The 19,586-nt window shown below is 41.4% G+C and overlaps 1 protein-coding gene across 32 annotated transcripts in view; it reads right to left on the bottom strand.

Annotated features, from left to right (window-relative positions):
- Positions 1-1,172: 1,172 nt before the first annotated feature.
- nfasca (neurofascin homolog (chicken) a) overlaps positions 1,173-19,586 on the bottom strand; it is a 172,210-nt gene continuing 153,796 nt past the window's right edge. For 21 of the 32 annotated variants that reach the window (XM_074648539.1, XM_074648547.1, XM_074648520.1 and 18 more), the window contains 4 exons: positions 18,229-18,298; positions 15,816-15,833; positions 12,325-12,342; positions 1,173-7,244 (listed from right to left, as the gene is read on the bottom strand). In XM_074648539.1, coding sequence (XP_074504640.1) covers positions 7,016-7,244; positions 12,325-12,342; positions 15,816-15,833; positions 18,229-18,298 — 335 coding nt within the window. In that variant the 3' untranslated portion in view covers positions 1,173-7,015. Of the gene's footprint in view, positions 7,245-12,324; positions 12,343-15,815; positions 15,834-16,116; positions 16,692-18,228; positions 18,299-19,586 lie in introns of those variants that run through there. The other 11 variants (XR_012595592.1, XM_074648668.1, XM_074648650.1 and 8 more) reach the window with 7 other exon arrangements.

The following is a 19,586-nucleotide window of genomic DNA, read 5'->3' on the forward strand; positions in this document are numbered from 1 at the left end:
CTTTCTATGTAAATTAGCCTTATTGCAAAAAACAGCCTAATTCAGAAAGATCAGTACTAACAGCCACACACAGTTACAGTGAAATCATTAACGTCTTCAGAGTAACTGACACACATTTATGACGGGTGTCACGCCCGGACTCTCCAGTGATCATGGCTATGTCAAATCCCAAACAGAGTTTCTCTCTGTCACGTTTAAATTCCCTCCTGAAGTTTTGAGGTATACCTCTGAACCGTGTCGGTCAGGACCTGCAGCTCGCTGTCCGAACATTTAATTTTTCTTTTTTCTCTCTCCATTGTTCTGCTTACAAAGGTAACATTTATACTTCGGCATATGGGTAATTGCAATCAGACATAAAATAAGGTCAAATTGCACTCTGCTGTGAAACTTTATGGGCGTGTGTGCGCTGTAATATCCTCAGTGAAATATCTTTTGGTGAATGGGACCTTGAGACGGGGCAGATATAGCGGTTGATGTGCAATTCATGGTGCCACAATCCATTCTTTGTAAATTTGCCCGTCAGTGTCTTGGTGAGCTTTGGAGCTTTGAGGGGGGTTGACTGTGCAACATGGGTGGCCTTGACCACACCCTTTTAATTTTTCAACTGCAGCTATTGGCTGTTGGATTTGATGGTTGGACTGACTCAAGGGAAACACTCAAACAGGAACTGAAACGAAAGGAGAAGTTACTCTTCCAAAATAATACTTATTTTGTACTGTAACTACCTTGTGCCTTTTATACTTTTTATTTTCTTAAAGCTGACTAAAGCTGTAAACTGCTCAGAATTCCAATGTACTTAGGTGCAAATGGCAAATAAAACTCTTGAATCTTGAAAACAAAAAATATCCTAAACATGAATTATATGGATAAATGAAACAAGGAAAAAGATAACCTCAGAGCAGAAAATATCATGACAAATAGTCCATAGGTTGGGAATGGTTGTCTATAATGTGTGTCAGCCCTGTGATGGACCTGATCCAGCCCCCCACAACCCTGCACAGGATCCAGATCCTACAGATGGTGGATGGATGATATCACTTCACGGCAATTTAGCATTGACTCAAGCATTTGGAAATGGCAGCGGTCGCTGGACGGCTAGAATGAAATGTTGCACCTGTTTTGAAAAGCAGACAAAAGCTCAGAGAGATGAACAGAGACCAGCCGTCAGGAGGTAGAGAAAAGGAGATAGCTTTACTATAAAGAAGGCGTCGCTAGCAGAAGTTGCAACATCTCATCATACACGCATACATGGTGAATATATTTATGCCATTTTCTGTTGAGTATGTACCTTACAAAAGCTGTTATTTTGCGTGTTGAAGCAAGACTTTGACGAGCTGCTCTGATACATACGGTAAAAACAAGAAGATGCTAACATGAGAATTCATTAAAAACAAAAACAAAAATGCCAAACAGCATGTAATCGACCATTAAAAAGAAATCCAAATCTCGTATGTGCACCGGTAAAAGTCTACAATTTGCAGCGTTTTGAAATGAATAAAACACGAAGCTGTAAAACGGCACATTGACATCTTCTTTTCCCCGATTACAGGTGAGCTGAGACGATGCGGACGGTAAAAAAGAGTCAACGTGCACGAATAAAAGGACAAGAAAAAAAGCACTGTTCATCAGCAAATATGCATAATTCTCTTTTCTTTGTTATACAGACAGTTTACAACATTCCCCCACTGTGATCCACTTGAGGAGGGGTCGAGGGGGGCGGCCGTGTGGGAAAAGAGAGGTGCAGATTTCCAGACCAGATCTGGAGCACTTCCTATGAGTCCAGTGAGAAAGTTGGGACCTATACGTTCCAACCCAGTTTGATTTCTCAGTGCTTTTTCTTCCTATTTTCTTCTATTTCAGCAGCGGTCTCCTGTTTCTTGTCAAGATGTCTGTGACTCAAACTAACAACCTCCTTGTGGTTAAACCAACATTAGAGTGAACATACTGTAAAACGATGGCATCAGAGAAAAACACCCAGCTGATTAAAACTCAGAGGATATTGCTTTGAGTTCCTGCAGAGAGACAGAAGGGAACATGAGTGTTTGGACGAGGGGGATCGGTGACGGAGAGGTTGTGTTTTTTGGAGAATCAGACATGTCTTTGTTATGATAGGGGTGAGAAATACCAGGCCGGAAGTCTTTTTAAAGTGGCCGCCTGTCACCGGGACATAATGTTGTGTTCCATTTTAGGGGCCTCCTCCTCCTTAGACGTTTGTAAATTGAAAATGTCATAATGGATCGATGAGGTCTGTCCTAATTAGAAGGCTCCTCCAAATGAGCCGAGACACGCAGCCTTCTTTTTCTCAAATTTAGTCAATCGATTGTCACGTTTAATTGTACAATAAGGTGATCCTTGTCAACTTGAAACTTTTATTAGATAAAGTTGACTAATTAAAAGCCACCGCAGGATGTAAATAATGAATGCTGGGAGTAAACTCCACTGTTCTGGTTTCTGTAATATAGCCTATTGCCCTTTTATCGGCTACATTGTTTGTCAGTCAATTTATCACAGTATTTACCACTTCTAACATATATGGACGTATAGTCTCTGTGATGTCACCCATAGGTGTGTGAAGAGCCGTATTGAAGCTCATAGTGGGCGGCTTCGGCCATCGCCATCGCCATCGCCATCTTGGCAGTGACGACGCAGACTAACTCCCGACTAATCCAACGGGCAAAGAGGTGGATCATCGGTGGAGCTGAGGCGGGCCGGGCAATGCAGCAGAGCAGACAGCTATAGCACACAGCTATAGCAGCTGGCGACCTGGTACGGCACCCAGCTGTCACTCAGAGCAGCCTCAATAATGCCTAACTTTAAAGGTCCCATATTGTGCTCATTTTCAGGATCATACTTGTATTTTGTGTTTCTACTAGAACATGTTCACATGCTGTAATGTTAAAAAAAACTGTATTTTCCTCATACTGTCGGCCTGAATAAGCCTGTATTTACCCTCTGTCTGAAACGCTCCGTTTTAGCGCATTTCGACGGAATTGCGACGAAATTGCAACAGAATTGCGTTGCTAGGCAACAGCTTGGGTCCATGTGTACTTCCTGTCAGCTGATGACATTCACATACACTGCAACCAGGAATAAACTGGGACACATTTAGAATGTTTACATTTAAATCTGTGTAAAGGGTCTAAATATTGTATATTTGTGACATCACAAATGGACAGAAATCCTGACAGCTTGTGTCCCTGTGGATTGAGCGTTTCAAAACTTTCACAGTATTTATGTAGGACTTAAGCCTGCTTTATAATAAAAAAACATGAAAATCTCACTTTTATGATATGGGTCCTTTAAGCCTTAATAAATATTTTTTTATAATTTAAATTTATAATATCCCTGTTCAGTTGTCATGAACAGGGATATAAGCCACAGAGACCAAAACCGTTTTTTTGTACCAACTTGTTTATTTTTGCTGTAAAGTTGGGCATTTTAACATGGAGGTCTATTGGGATTGACTCGCTTTTGGATTCAACCTCAGGTGAGCAACTTTTTCGCACTTCCTCGTTGGCTTCATTTTTCATCTTCAAACCCTATTTCCAATGACTGTAACATGACATAACGTAATGTGTTGCCACTGTTCTCTGCTTGTGTCGGGGACGACTTTCTGGAACTAAATTTGGTTCACTGCTTGGTGTGTGTGTGTTAGGCGTCTCATTTGTGGAGGAGGAGGAGGAGCAGACTCGTCATTTAGTCCTCTAAGGTGGCCCCTGAAATGGGACGAGCTATGCAACAATAGGCATGTTAGGTGAAAGGCATCCCAGGAAGGAGGCTATATGCAGAAAGATGACATATGTATAACAATTTAAAGGAGGGGGGAAGGGGGAGGGGGTGTGGGAGTTTGTTCCAATACCTCAGCGAATGCATGTTTTTAGGCCTACTAGCAGTTTGTGTGCGACAATGCTACAAAATTGCAGTAGCACTTGCGTCTTATTTACATAGAGAATCGCAAGTATTCCTCTTTCACGATATAGAATCCAAACCATCATTCAACAAGCGACTGATAGGACTCGCCACAGTCGGTACCGTACATCACAATGTCAAAGCAAAGGGCAACACAGAGTGAAGGATGATTCTTGTTACTTTTTTCGGAGTGCAATTGTTAGTCAAAGCTACGTTACGAAGGTGCATGACGGACTAAAGATGCACCCGTCACATTTGCTCGGTGAATACAGATTTGTGACTTTTTGTCTCGGATAAAGCGTTCTTTTCTGGGGGAAATCGACTTTTAAATATTTACAAATATAAGATTTTTTTTCTTTTCAGGACCTACAAGTACAGAATATATGACAAATAAATAATAAGCAACAATATTCATTTTCTGTGTGGCGGAAAGGTTATGTTACATAAATCTGAATAACAACACAGAGTAATCGTAATACGACATGAGTACGAGAAGAGCAGCACAGATAAACACGACAGGTATTTTGTTGTTGTTGTTGTTTTGTTTACAGCAGAAATCCAGCTGCTACAAATATCACAAATATCTTGAACATACTGTTGTGTTTAAAATGCCTCTTATGATGAACAATAACAGATTCTGGAGACATCCTTTATTCTGGCTATTTCTGGTGTGAAACAACAAAATAAGTTGGTGTATATAACAATTATTAAATGAAGGACTAATATTAATACTATCCACATAATGTAATAAATAGAAATATAAAATAAATATTTGAAATACAATGTGAACTCCAGTCGCTAACTGGAGTGAAAAGATCTTTCTGATTTAGCATCGGAGGGGTTAATAGTGCCGTCGAGTAGCAGGTAACTACAGTATGATGTGAACATTGAGTGTAAAATAAAGAAACACAAGCAAAATCACTGACCGTCAGTCCATCAGTCTGTTAACAGAATGGCGACATGACGAATGTGAAATACTGAGCGTGTACATGAGACCTTGTTCTGTTACTCAAACAGTTTTCTTTTTATCGTTCTTCCTCTGCAAAAAAAAAAATAAGCTGATACGTTCCATTTCAAAGGTTGGCTGTGAATTCATTGTATATATTTTCATGCTGTAAATCTTATTTTACGTAGTCTACGTGGCCCTAACGCTGTCTTTTTTTCATCTGTAGTGATTAAGAAATATATATAAATATAAAAGACGGATGGAGGGACGGAGGTTTTAGATCCCTCTGTTAAGGGTGGGTTCAGACTGAACACAAAGAGAACGTTGAGAGGTGGTGTGATTGCATATAAAGGCGATGCACAGATGTGAGAAAGATGTGTCCGTGTTGACACTCGAGTAAAACTTTTGGCCTATTCCGAGGCTTTATGACTCCCAATTTATTCCCAATTTATGAACATACGGAGACGAGAAAAGAGAGAGAGGTCCGGAGGAAAGTAACAGAGAGAACCGGAGGTTAGTGCGTATGTTACTAACAGCTAATACATTGGCTGTTTAAGGCAAATAAACATAGACTGCAAAGAAAAAAAAAAGAAAAATTTGTGGTAAAAATGTAGTCTGAACACACCCTAAGGGTCCCGGCCTCTCGTGCTGCATTCATGGCCCATGGGAGAGAACGTAGACTTTGGCTTCCAACTTGAAAACACTTCTCCGCTTACAGGAGTTCATACTAAAGAAGTTTAAAAACTTCCAGAATTCTGGTGTCACAGGTAAGTTGTAGAGGAAATATAAATATTCTTTTTTACTTTTTCCCGATCCTAATTAGTCATTATGTGATCACCGTGTTGGATTGACATAAGCAATGTCTGGTTTGGTATGAAAACGTACTTTCAAAAGTACCGCCTGTAACAAATAAGAAACCAAAGTCAACAGAAAAACAGAAACATGGACGCTTAACAGCTCCAAAGTAGTGTCAACATTTGAACTGTCGACCGACATTTGTTCCCATTTGACATGAACGCAGCATTATAGCCTGCATGCTTACTAGTGAATTCACCGGGTTGTGGTCTAAAGATCAACTTCCCTCTCTGTTGCCTTCCATTTCTCTTGCACTAAGCTACTACCATGCTCCGAAATAATATTTATCATCTTTTTTTTTGTTTTAATGGGATTCATTAACAACATACTGAGATAGCAGAGTGTGGTGCTTGTGGTGGCAGAAATAGCTTCTCTGCACTACAACATTGGATTAGAGGTAAGAAAAAACATCGTCTACCACGTCGCAGCCTACAAGGCAAAGTGAATAAAAGCGTGTGATTTAGCCTGTGAGTGGTCAAAACAAAAAGAAAATGTGTACTTTTACTAACCAGATTAAACCCAAAATGGTATGGAGGAGGTGATAGGTGCATAGTTTTTGCAGGGCACTAAAATGTGTGCCAGGACTGTATACAGCACTCATTTAAGATTCGATGACTCGTCTACCAGCTGTGGAAAAACTAAAATCTTTCATTGCGTAAATATCAATATGATAAACATATCTGCCGGCATCCTGTTGAGTTTGATGGTTAGAAGCTGATATGTTGCAGGACGGGGCCAGTGTGTGTGTGTGTGTGTGTGTGTGTGTGTGTGTGTGTGTCAGGGACCTCTTGTGTGTACTTTACTGGGATGCTAAACAGAGGTATGAAGGGGGGGGGGGGGGGGCGTATCAGGAAGGAGTAGCAGGGACGCTGAAAATGTTCAGAGCAGAAACGAGCCAAAGAAACAAATCTCTAAAGAACGCTTGTTGATGCCTCCAAGTGCTGAGAGCTGCCCCGAAGGCACACTTCAAGTCTGTGTAAGGGTCAGACGGAGCGCAGAGGAAAACAAGCACTGTCCTCTTTGTCCAAACGTCAGCTCCAACGGGCCAATTTCTTCGAGCTGGAAAACTAAAATAAAGGCTTGTGGTCTAATCCGTGTTCCCCTGTTACTTTATCAGCAGAGGGAAGCCTACCCAGTCTCCAGACAGGCCCTGCTGCGTTCCTTCTGTGTTTAATGTGTTTCATATATTAATATATTCATGTGTGTGTGTGTTTGTGTCAGGTGTATGGTGTCGTGGTTTTTGTCGTAACGCCCTCAAATCAGATCAGCGTCCCCCCGTGTGCTGCTGCTGCTGCCGCCGCGGCGCTACGCCAGCGAGTAGATGGCGTTGACGGGCGAGGTGGCCTCGGAGCTCTCGTTGCCCTCCGTCTCGTCCTTGTCCTTCTTCACCGTGTACTGACCGATGAAAGAGCCGTCCTCGTTGAACTGGCCGTCGCCGCCCTCGCCGTAGTCCACCAGGCTGTCGTCGCTTTCCTTCACAGCGCCATCCAGCGACGTCTGGCTGCCCTGGAGAGGCTTGTTGTCCTCATCGCTGCTGCAAAGGTGAACGAAGAGCTGTCAGTTAAAGGTCAAAACGGGAGCGGGATGCGGTTAAGAGTGTCAGCGGGAGCTCGGGGACCCTGTCGTCCCCCATCGGCACAGGTTAAAAGGGGAAAGTGAAAGGTTATGCAGGTTGCGGGTAAAGAAATGATGTTAATTCCATATTTTCATCTTTTGTAACTCTTGGTGAAGTGACTGAATGTTCAGGTCACTAAGGTCATGTCAGACTAGAATTTAGATTTTTATGATTCATTTCTTTTCCATATTTTCCTTAAAGGATAGGTTTGAATAGTTTCAATTCTCTATAAATACAGTACTCACAAGCTATGTCATTTGCATTCTTAAGGTCAGCCAAAGCTAATAGGAGGCCAACTCATGTGGATATATTCTTCCTGGTAGTTCCCGTTAGGTTTATCCTGGTGTTTTGTCCCAGCAATAAACAGGATGTACCTCCACAGCAAAGAAACACCGTCAGTGGAAACATACTGTAAAGATAATTTCATTCTAAAGAGAATGTAACTTTGGAAGCTATCCACTCGATTTGACTAAAGCTCAAATGATAGTTTCTGTGTCCACATAGCTGCAAGGGTCAGTGTGACATAAACGTCATCATCTGTCCAAATCTACTTAAACAAAGAGTTCACGCGAAATCGACTGATGGCAGTTAGCACACATTTTCGTAATCTGAAGGTTACTTTCTAAACACGACCGCGTTAGCCTCTGGCCAGCAGCAGTAGTCGGAATCACTTCACCGTCTGTTTGTCTCAAATACTCGCTGCCTTGATGACCCAGCTGCACACGGACCACAGAGAGATGTGCCAAGGCTTTTCAGGTCGGGTCGAATCTAACGTTAATGTCATCTCTGTTGATCCAGTTGCTCGCTTCCACGACTGCAGAAGGCCGGAATGGAAATGTCAAAGGAGAACATACTGGCTGTAGCATTGTTGTCGGGGAAGCAAGTATTTCAATTCAGCATGTTTCCTTAATCTCTGATGACATATCATAGTCATTTTATGATTTAATACTGTAAACTTATTGGTCCTCTAACAGATGTCTGCACACAGCTCAAACATTGTGACTGTATGTGTTGTGTATGCAGACCGGTGTTGCCAGATTGTGTCTACTTGGACTACTTTTTTCTTTAATTGGGCAGGTTGTGATCAGCTTGACGCGCAATGAATCACAGGGCATTTTTGCGTGGATCGAGGAGAGATTTTGTCCCACATCTCTTACAGTATAGACGAATCCAGCGACTGCTTAGTGCGTTCCCCGTCTAGCGGCCCCGCCGTTTCTTCGATGGCAAGTCGTCGTGACTCGATGTCTGCTAACTTGGTGTTAACTGGTGACTTTCAGTCGAATGCATCTGTGGTTGCTCGCGGTAACTAAAGTAAATGGTTGGCGCAGATAATAAACACAGATTAGTATGTATTTAAAGTTATTTAAAGTAAAATGTAAGGCTTTTACTAGGTCACCAGTTAAACAGTAAACCAACACTATGTGTTCTGATTGTGATCCCGACCAAATGTTTACTTTGTCATTAGGTTGCACTAGTTAAAGCAACTAACGTTATATTTCTCAATAACTCCACAGTTAGTTGATAGAGTTACTTTATTTTGTAGAACCACGACAGCCTCTCGACAGTAGCCCACTAATGTTAGCTAGCTAAGCTAACAGGTTGAAGTTTGCCAAGCTACTGGTGGAGCAGCTGATAAGTGCACAGGTTCTATACCGAACTTCTAGATATCGTTAAAAGTCAAAAGTAACGGCACATAGAAAGTAAAGGTAATAGTGGAAAATTGTACACTTCTTAGGACAGCTTGCATTCAAACTTGCACATATTGTAGGGAGACGCCACCGCAGTAATGGCTACTTGTTGACTTCCGGTAGATGTGGTACTTTAATTCATGTAGACTAAAGTCGTGCTTCAGTGGAATTGCATCGTGACCTTACATAGGCTACTTAGAGAAGAACTCTCTCAACTTTCTTATGGTATGTGAGTACTGTATCAAGACAGACTTGAGATAATCCAAACCTATCCTTTAAAAACATAGCTGCATTAGCATTTTATACCAAAGATGCTTGTTGATCCAAAGTTAAAAGTCGATTTTGCAGAACACTAACCAGTATTCGTCCATATGTTTTAAAAGCAACCCTGTCTCCTGAAAATTACATTCATATAGAACTAATTTGCCCTAATGTGTTTATAGGAAATATAATTACCTGGATTAAGTTCTTTATCAGCATAACATTGAATGTATTGGCAAACTGTTCACTGCCAATACAAAATATACTGAATGAATCTGCAAAATTCTCCCTAGCCTTAAAGGGTTAACTTTGGTATTTTTCAACCTGGACTCTATTATCCCATAGTTTTGTGTCTAAGTGACCAATGGGGACAACTACTTTTGAGATTGGTCCAGTATTGAGGGATTGAGGGAACGCTGCAACTGGCAGCCGTGAAATGAGCTGCGAGGGCAAGTGAGCGACGTCTGCGTAACGTTACGTCCACTAAAAGTGCTTGTTTTTGCCACTGACAGGCTCAGATTGTTATAATAAGTGTCTGACAACTTCTCCTTTAGCAAGACTCTTTCAATGATTTCAGACACTTATGATAACAATCAGAGCCTGTCATGGCAAAAACAAGCACTTTTAGTGGACCTAAATGACGGTGCCAGCTTGCCCCAACAGCACCATATTGCATCCTGTGAGCAGTTGTCGTCTACAGCGCTCTCCCTCAATACTGGACCAGTTTCAGGAATTGTTGTCCCTAATAGGCAGTCAGACACAAAAAAATGGGAAAATAGGTTGAAAAATAGCGAAGTTAGTACATGAGGTCCGTTATAGTCCTGCACTTGAATTATCTTTGATAACCTCGTCCCCATGACTACAGTAAAGTATAAGAGCGTCACACTTCCTGGACTGGAAAAAATACTGCCAGTGAAATTACTACGTACATACTTCATCAAATAAGTAAACATAGGAGACAGGGGTGATTAAAAGAGATAAATACTGTCATCAAAAATTCAAATAAGACATTTGCATACACATGCTAAATGGTGGCCATGTTCTGACCTGAGATCTAAGCACGAAAACTCCATTGCACCTCATTTGTGGAGCTGTGCTTGATTTCAGTTCAGAGCATGGCTGCATGTCTCCTATAACTCTGATTTTAGGGATAAGAGAACTTCATGCACAGGAAGAAAGAGCTACAGGCTAGCTTTAGCTTTCTTGTCTCAGATCAAGCTAGTATAGCATAACAGCAGGAAAATGCACTCGAAGGATGCAAAAAGTGAGATCTTTTTTTTTCTGTTTCATTGCTCTTCTCAGCTCAGGACGTGTATTTGCATTTCAAGGTTATCAAACATTATGTACTCAGAGATTCCCTCGGAGAGGACAAGAATCTACACTGTAGCTTCTCAGAATCGTCATGCTCCATGCTGAAACACTTTGGGAACCACAGACATCTCACTTGATCACATTTTTTTAGAAACCATACATGTTATTAATCAAGAGTACAAATGGACCACGGCAGAGATGCAGCACGACCGCAGTCACAATTCAGATCCGGCAAATTTGACTCCGATCGAACTCGAAATCCAAGCAGTTATTTTATCAATCCACAACAAGAATCTTTCAGAGTAGAGCGAGAGAGACAGTCAGAGAAGAAGCAGAGATAGTGAAACAATGGACGCTTTCAGAACACATGCTGACAAGTAACAAGGTGAAGAGATGAAGAGAGTGGGAGTTGAGCACAAAGTGGGGGAAATGTGAGGGAAAGGTCCTCGTCTTTTAGTCGATTAAATTTGTTAATTTGTCACGAATATCCTCCGTTTGGTTTAAAAAAAAACTTCTTAGCAGTTTTGGCTGTATGTAAACGAGTCAGTGTGTCACTGTCCAAATACTTAGAGACTAAAGTGGTGGACACACTGCCCGCAAGAGACGCGCGTGGCGGCTGCGTGGCGTGTTGTTTTTTATTTCGGCGTCTATGTTAACAGGTTTGAGTGGACACACTGCCCGCATGAGACGCGCGTCTCACTATTACTATTATTTACTAATTACCACACGTTTCTGAACCTTTCTCTGTCTAAAATAAATATAAATTATATTTATATGAAGTTAAATGGCCATTAAAAAGGCAAACTATATGCAGAAAGAAAGGGCTGACAGCAGCAGCAGAAACACAGCTGACAGGCAGCCGACACGCAGCCAACACGCGATTACTGTGAACACCAGACTCCTGCATCACGCAGCCACCACACGACGCAGACGCCACGCGCTCCTGACGTTGGTAGTGTGCCCATGGCTTTAGTGTTGTCACTAAAAGTACCCAGAAGGCCTGTAAGTAGTTGAATCAGGAGCAGATGTCCTCATAACTCATCGATATATCAGACACAGTGTGCAGTAAGGAGTATCCTCCGAGTGTGCCAGGAGTAGATCAGAAGGACATCACTCTCTGCGCACCGGTGCCACTGAACCGCTTCAAGATCACATCTCTTTCAGCTAATTAAATAAAAAATCTGGCCAAGAGGCAGAGCCCCCTTTTCAAACCCGCCTGCCCGGTCACATTTGCCAAGCTCTCGCTTTCATTTGTCGACCGTATTGCACCGGCGGCTTCAGCGAGCCGAGGAGGGATGACTCCGAAATGTCTTCAGAATGAAAAGAGAGCAAGAGTCGGGAATGATTCAATTATCTGATTAGGTGATTTTTGGACTAGAAGAGCGAAGGTCGCCCATCTGCAGCGTTCATGGAAATGACTCAAATTAACACGAGTCAGGAAGTCAACTCGCTGTATTTTCTTTTGCTTTCTCTTATTTGACTTAGTTTTCTATTAGGGGACATTGTATGGGGTTGATATTATCCAATATTGGATAAACCATGCTTTTTCAAATGCGTTGACATGCGTTCAATTAATAGATAGAACTCATTAGGATGTTAACAAATTGGCTCTAACAGACATTAATCAATTAAAATGCACTGCGAATGAGCAATGGGAGATGAGGTTATCTTAAAGCAGGATTAAGAGGACTCAGAGGGGGGGGGGGGGGGGGGGGGACTCTTCTCCTTTCATACAGTACCTTTCAAGAGACTTTTGACTTTTTGGACCAATGAAGAAAATAAATCCCAAAAAAAAGACAGCGAGACACATAGGACATAAAGTGGGAAGGGTAGAACAGAAAGACAGTCATGACACAGATGGACAACCACACATGCTACATACACAGATACAGAAGAGGGAGATGAGGACAACATGTACAACATTTATATAGAGTGGAGGTCAACACATTGAAATCATCATAATCCTAATCCCAGTGGCATAAATCAAATAAAGTATATGTTTGATATTTGAATAAAATATTTTTTTTTGTCCATTAGAGACAAAGGCAGCATAGCATGTGTCAGAGCCATCTAATTCCAGCTTGTTACAACTTGAGTCTTGTTTCTGTGGTTTTGGCCATCATTGTAATTAGTTGCAATAACGCTGAAGTCAGCAGTTGTTGAGAAATGGGAACAGAACTTGACGGGGCAAGAAACACAGCCCAGCATCGTAATTACTACACCGGTGAGTTATGCCGTCCAATCGTACGATATGGAAAGGGTTGGCCAACAGTTTATCTAAACCACTTAATGTGGAGGTAAAACTGAGAGTGAGCTGATAATCTTTCATTATACGGGGAAAACCGTGCGCTCACAACTACAGTGAGTACAGCAGGTCCAAGTTGAAGCAGGAAGTGGTTCTGTAAACTGTGATGGAAATTCTTCCTGGTCACCTTTGTGTTCTCTTCTAAATAAATGTGTCTGACCTGGAGGCTTGTTTACAACCCGTCTGAAGGTCTGAGTGCTTGTGTTTCTCGCTGCCGCCTGTTCTCAGCAATTGTCTTGTTTTGTACAACAAATTGATGGCCAGCTACGAAATGTAAGATCCAGGTTGTAATAAATTAGATTCATCCTTTAAAACCTACACTATAAAATCTCATGCGTGATGACGAGTAAAAGAGTTTTTCTTCAAAGAGTTAATGATATTTAATTCATTCTTGTCCTGCACATTAAAACTACTCTGAATGAAGAACAAGATGGAGAGAACAGGAGAAGGAGAAGAGTAGTGCCTGAAGTTTTTACTTTGAATTATTTTGGTAACACTTTCTATGACACCTGTATGTCTATAATGCATTATAAACATGTGTTATAATCTGCTTGTAGCATTGCATAATTATAGTTATATAAGCACGCATAAATATTCACAACGCTTTATAACAATAACCATAACGTACAATTTTGCAAGGATCATAGTGTATTATAATTCCCATAGTTGTAATATATTATAATCTTTTTATAATGCATTATAATGTTAATCTAAGTGGTTATTGTTTGCTTTAAGTGAAGTGAAAAACAGACTATTAAATCTATGCAAGAACAAAAACATTGTAAAATTATTTTTTACTTTATAATCACATAAGGCATTATAACAGTGATTATAATGCATTATAAAAATATTATAATTATTACAAATCTGGGAATTATAATACACTATGATCCTTGCATCAGTGAGTGATCAGTAATTATGAAGTATTTTGATATTTGGCCATATGAGCCTTTCTAAAATGCTTTATAATGTGTTATGATTATTGTTATAAAGCATTATGAGTGCTAATAACTGTGATTATACAGTGTTATATGCACATTATAATACATTTTAAGTATGTTTATAATGCATTATAGACATAGATGCCACAGACAGTGTTACTACTTTCAAGATTTGTTGATCCAAGGTCATAACCTTTTGTTTTTGTTTGTTCAATCTCTTGTCCTCCAGATGTGTTCACCAGTTGTTTGTTGCCTACATCGGTTTCTTAAGGGTGTCAAACTGTGCCAAACATAAATGGCCCTGCCTGCCTGTCCTCACTACAACCTAAAATTGATTTCCCTCACCATCTCTCGCCCCGTGCACCTGGTGGCGGATGCTTTTTAAATGTCAGTCGGTGGAGGAAAAACAAAGCAATTAACCTCCAGAAGGGTGAAAAACATGTTAGTTCCTGAGCTGGAACCAACAAAAAAAAAGGGCAAGAACTCCCATACCGTTCACTCGAGCTGCTTTCTGGGATCACGTCTCTTTGTGCTGCCGGAACAGCTGATCCATGAAGAGCCTGATGTGGAACACGGAGGCTTCTTTGCTCTTTTATTTACCGGGGAGAAGTTCCAGACAAGCTCTTTTGGTATTGACTGATCCCTATGCAACTCTGGGTAACAGAAATGCACACGCAATATTACATTAAGATTAATGGAGTTGTGTAATATTGCTCCAATATTGAGCTTGATAAAAAAAAAGCAGCTTCGAGCTATTCAATGACAGATTAAATGGAGGGCAGGGGGCCATGGTCGGTGTGTTTTAATTCTGCTCTTTTCATGTGATTCTATAAGAACCTGTGGTTGAACCAAGGCTGTGATTAACCAGAGGCATTTTATATTTCATCCCAAACATGTACACTGTACACCGTTCTGCTGTGTTCTGAGAGAAAATGCATCGTACCTGAAATATAATTTCCCTTCATCTTGGCTACTGTGAATTGTAATTATGTTATTTTTATTTGTACTAAATATGCAATTTAAAAACAGAATATTTATCACCAGGGTGGATATTTTGTGGTTAATCTGTTATTATAGTCTCATGTCTCATGTTTGGAGTCTAAAATGTTAAAAGCCTGTCCCAAGGCTTACTCGGGGCTTGACAAATTTAGCCTCATGCAAAATAAACCCAAGAAGTGAGAACTTTAGGTCTAGGCAAGAAAGCTACTTGGTTAGGTTTAGGAAAAGATCGAGGTTTGGATAAAAAAGAAGTATGCTCGTTACGTAACTTACATAGGCTACGTGGCGTTAGTTAAGTATGTCACAAAAGTGCGGTAAAATAAGTCAACGTTGACTTTTGGTTTCACACGGGACACAAACAGCGGCCTCTCGGGTGATAGTCCTGTGTTTGTTTGACCCAACCATCCAACCCGACCTCCTTTCTCTCCTGTCATAATTACTACGGCCACTATAAATATTTGTCTACCTTTTTATTTTCTCTGGGTTTAGTTTTGAATAAAATGTCTTTTGGGAGACCAGTTGCAATAAACAAATAAACATACTGACTACAACATACATGTTTGAAGATGAGATAGTTTGGTTGATTATTGGATTGACAGTATGACACCCTTAAAGGAACCGAAGCCTGGCTCTCAGCTGCATCCTGTCCATCTCTGTTTATCATATTTAATCACTATGGCGTCAGCTACTTTCTAGTATATGTCCTGTATCTATCAAATTGTTCAAATAGTGCTTTAAAAAAAACAGTGCAGGCCAGTTGGACTGATATTGTTTACATCATGAATGAAATCTGTGCACTCTTTGCAGACTGACCAAAGAGCCAGCGGTGCATTAATCAAGCAGATTCTACTGTTTGCCCCCCCTCCCAAAAAAAATAAGCTACACCTTATCCAGCCCACGTTCCCCTCAGCTCAGGGAAACATCTGTTCCCCCCCGCCCGACATGCACAGGCCAAGAGAGATGCCGTGCCGAACAACCAAAGTACCTGTTCTCGTTTTCGTTCCTGTCAGGGACAGATGACCCATTTCAGCGTGGGGGAAAGAGAGGGACGAGACGTGAGGAACACGGGGGAGACAGCGAGCGAGACGAAGTGTAGAGGAAAAGACAGAGGAAGGAAAGAAGGAAGGAGGACAAGGACCACATGATACATGCATGTAAATCCTCGCATGCACACAAACACACACAGAGCTGAGAGCTGAGTGGACTTGAGGGATTAGCACCGGAGGATGGAGTCTGGGTCAGAATCGGAGTAAAGCAACGACCTTGACTGTAAGAGACGGGTTGGGTATCGATGTTAGACTCATTATTGATTCAAAAAACAAAAGAGGATCTCACACACTGAAGACGGATTAATCACACGGTATTAAACACTAAAGTACAGCACCACTCAGGTGATAATAAATGATCAGCGCCTCTTTTGAAATGACCTCATTTACAGCTATCTTTTGAATTTCAATGCCATCACATGCACTGCTGTGTCAATCGAAGACTGTAATTACATTCTTTAGGCAAGAACATTTTGCACCAAAGCAGGGCTACACAATGATACAACATTCCCTAGTGCTTTGATGAATAGTCAAAGACAGGATCCTTGCTGTTATGTGTGTTGATATCGATATTTATACAGTTGTATTTCCAGTTGGATCCAAGGTCAATAATACGTTCCAGAGGCCTTTCCTCATTCCTGAGTGTCAACAATTAAAGATTAAAGTTTTAGTGCCACTCTCACACAGCGGAGTTAGAACGTGTAACATCTTAGATTTAGAAAGCAACAAATATTATTTGTAGTCAAAGCGGACAGACAGAGAAAAACCGACTCGTTCTTCATAAAGAAGAATGAAGCCACAGAGATCAGTGGGACCTGAAAGGAGCAAAAGACACATCACTTACCAACACACACTACACACTGTACAGAATATACAGCTCATATTCAAATTACACAAATATGCACTACTGTATATGTTAAATCTTTTTGATGCAAGTCCACTGCACAACACACACACACACACACACACACACACACACACACACACACACACACACACACACACATGCCTTTATAACATAAGGCAAGGTTTAAAGGGACTGTTTGTAACTTCTTACACGTATAAATCACCCGGGTCGGTGTCCCATGTGCGCTCGCGTGTGGCTACGCTGTTCAGACTCAGACTCCAACACAAACTACACGGAAGCACCAAAACCGCAAAGTTCTATCTAGTGAAGCCCGTCTGTTAAACAGTGTTGGCGGCGGTCGGAGGACGCGGAGGAGACCGTAGCTTTGGTCTCCAGGACCGGAGTCTCTGCTGTACTCTGCTCCTCTGCCTGCCTTCACTCACACACCGCGCTCGTTCTCAATCGCTCGGCTCGCTCCACCTCACGTGCATGCGCGCACACTCCACACTGCAGAAGAGTTAGTTTAGCTCTGAGAATATCTAGTGAATGTACAGTGGACGTTTGTGCAGAAATAACTGCTGCAGCTCCTCCAGACCAACAGAGGTTTCCCGTGTCTTGTGAAATGACGGGGCTCCGCAGAGAGAAACGTTATCGTCTCCGACCAAAACTCCGGCGTCTCCCCTGTTCCCTCCGGCCGCGGTCGGGAGGCTGAGGCAGGAAAAGCCAACACTAGGATCAGCAGTGATTCATGGAGAGACCTTCGTCTGGTCAGCTAACATTACTGCCAAGCAGCTGAAATATAGAGTGATATTGTGCTTTTAGCTGACGTGTGTCGCCTCACTGTTTTGAGCAATGCTCGTTCATGTCTATGTAGAGCGAGCACAAGCGCGAGCAACAGGACGCTGGCTTTCGTTGACTTAATGGCCACAGGTGTCGCTGTTAACAAGACATTTCTGATTCTTACAAACAGTCCCTTTAACAGTCCCAGACGGTTTAACACTCTGCGTTTCACAAACGTTTCGGAGAACTACGGTGGCCTTCAGGTTGTATTTGTCCCTTCTGGGCTACTGTAGAAACATGGCAGAGCAACACAGTGAACTCCATAACGAGGACCCGCTCTCTCCAAGTAGACATGAAGGGCTCATTCTAAGCTAACGAAAAAACGATTCTTAGCTTCAGGTGATTATAGACTAATGGAAATGAATATTAAATTCCATTACTGCTAACATATCCGCCGAAATGTTACACACTGTTCTTTTAAGAAATGATTTCCTGTTCTGCAGCTGTATCTCTCTGCTATAGTACTTATTGTAATACCCTAGTCTTCATACGGCACACAAGATGAGACGTGGCGATCCATTTACCACAAATTCTCTGGACCAAAAAACTAAAAATTTTCAAATTAACTTCAAATCATTTCAAAGGTCAGCGTTCAAACAAAGCTATAACAACCGATGTACTGCAGGTGGTGCGGACGCCACATTCACATTGTGTTATGTACTTACTGGTAATCAAAGGATCCATCCTGGTCTTTCTGATCTACTGGGTCCAAGGGCAGATCTTTTTTGTCACGAACTAAGGAGAGAAGGAACAAAAGGAACATGTTCAGCATTTTGCTAAGAGCTCCACTGATGTTATGGTTAGATTTAACACACAATGTTGAGGAGTTCCTGGACTTAGTTTTAACATGAAATTAGTCCTCATCTGGTAACTTAGTTCCACATCTACCTCAGCCTTCATTTATTAAACTGTTAACTAACACTGCGTCCCAATTCCATACTTATTTCCTATAATACTATATATATATATATATATATATCATATAAACTGATACCATAAAGCAAACAAATGTGGACCGTGCACTGATAGAGGGCATAATATGAGATGCTTGCTGAAAGACATTCATTAAATTGCTGCATTTAAAATTGAAAAAGGGGAAATGTGTTTCCATTAATTCATGACTTTTTGGACTGAGTTGCTGTCCCAGTAATTCATGTATACTGTAGTATGCATTTGGAACACAGTGCACTTTTTAAGAGAATTACAAGCCTGTTTTAGTAGCAGTTATATAACATAGCAACCCAGTCGGCAGAATACGGTGAATGACGACGTTTTTCAACCAAAAATACATTTCATATCAGCCTCGTATCACGCTTGCAGAAACGCAATGCCACATGGTAAATGTTGTGAAATGATTGGTTAGGCTTAGGGCATTTTCACACCTGTAGTTCGTTTGCTCTGGTCTGAATTGGGGTTAGGGTTAGGCTTAACCAAATTTTGGTGCACAAGAAACTGCTCTCTACTTGGAATTTCCATGTGGGAAAACTCCCGGAAGTAAACAAAGAAGAGCAGACTTCAAGAACGCAACAATGGAGGGACAACTACGCGGCTTGATCTTGGCAATTTTTCACTCGAGGCAAACGATACAGTTTGAAAATGAGGCGACTGGAAAGCAATGTATTGATGCACTGGAGTTGTCGAAGGCGCATATCAAGACAGTTCAGGAGGAGGCGTGCATTAACCCTCCTAAACTGTGACATGCACATTGGCCTAAAATATTTCCAAAGAAAAGGCAAATTTGTCATGTTTTAAGGGCACTTGGAACAACATTTCACAGAACATTAGTTATCAACTCCGTTCTATCCCTTATAATCACCTAGTTCGACACTCCTCTATCAACTGTACAGAAGCCTAACCATAATTTGGATTTGCTCTGGTTATAAAAGATTCCTATAGAAACTTGAATTTTCTAAACAGACAGCCTAAATGCCAAATGTTCTGGTTTGTGTCTGAAGGTTGGGGTTCAGGTAAGGGAAGGAAAGTACCCGAAAACTGGACTGATGAATCTCTAACTGGTATTTAT

Source organism: Sebastes fasciatus, chromosome 1 (genome assembly GCF_043250625.1).
Source record: "Sebastes fasciatus isolate fSebFas1 chromosome 1, fSebFas1.pri, whole genome shotgun sequence".
Taxonomy (NCBI): domain Eukaryota; kingdom Metazoa; phylum Chordata; class Actinopteri; order Perciformes; family Sebastidae; genus Sebastes; species Sebastes fasciatus.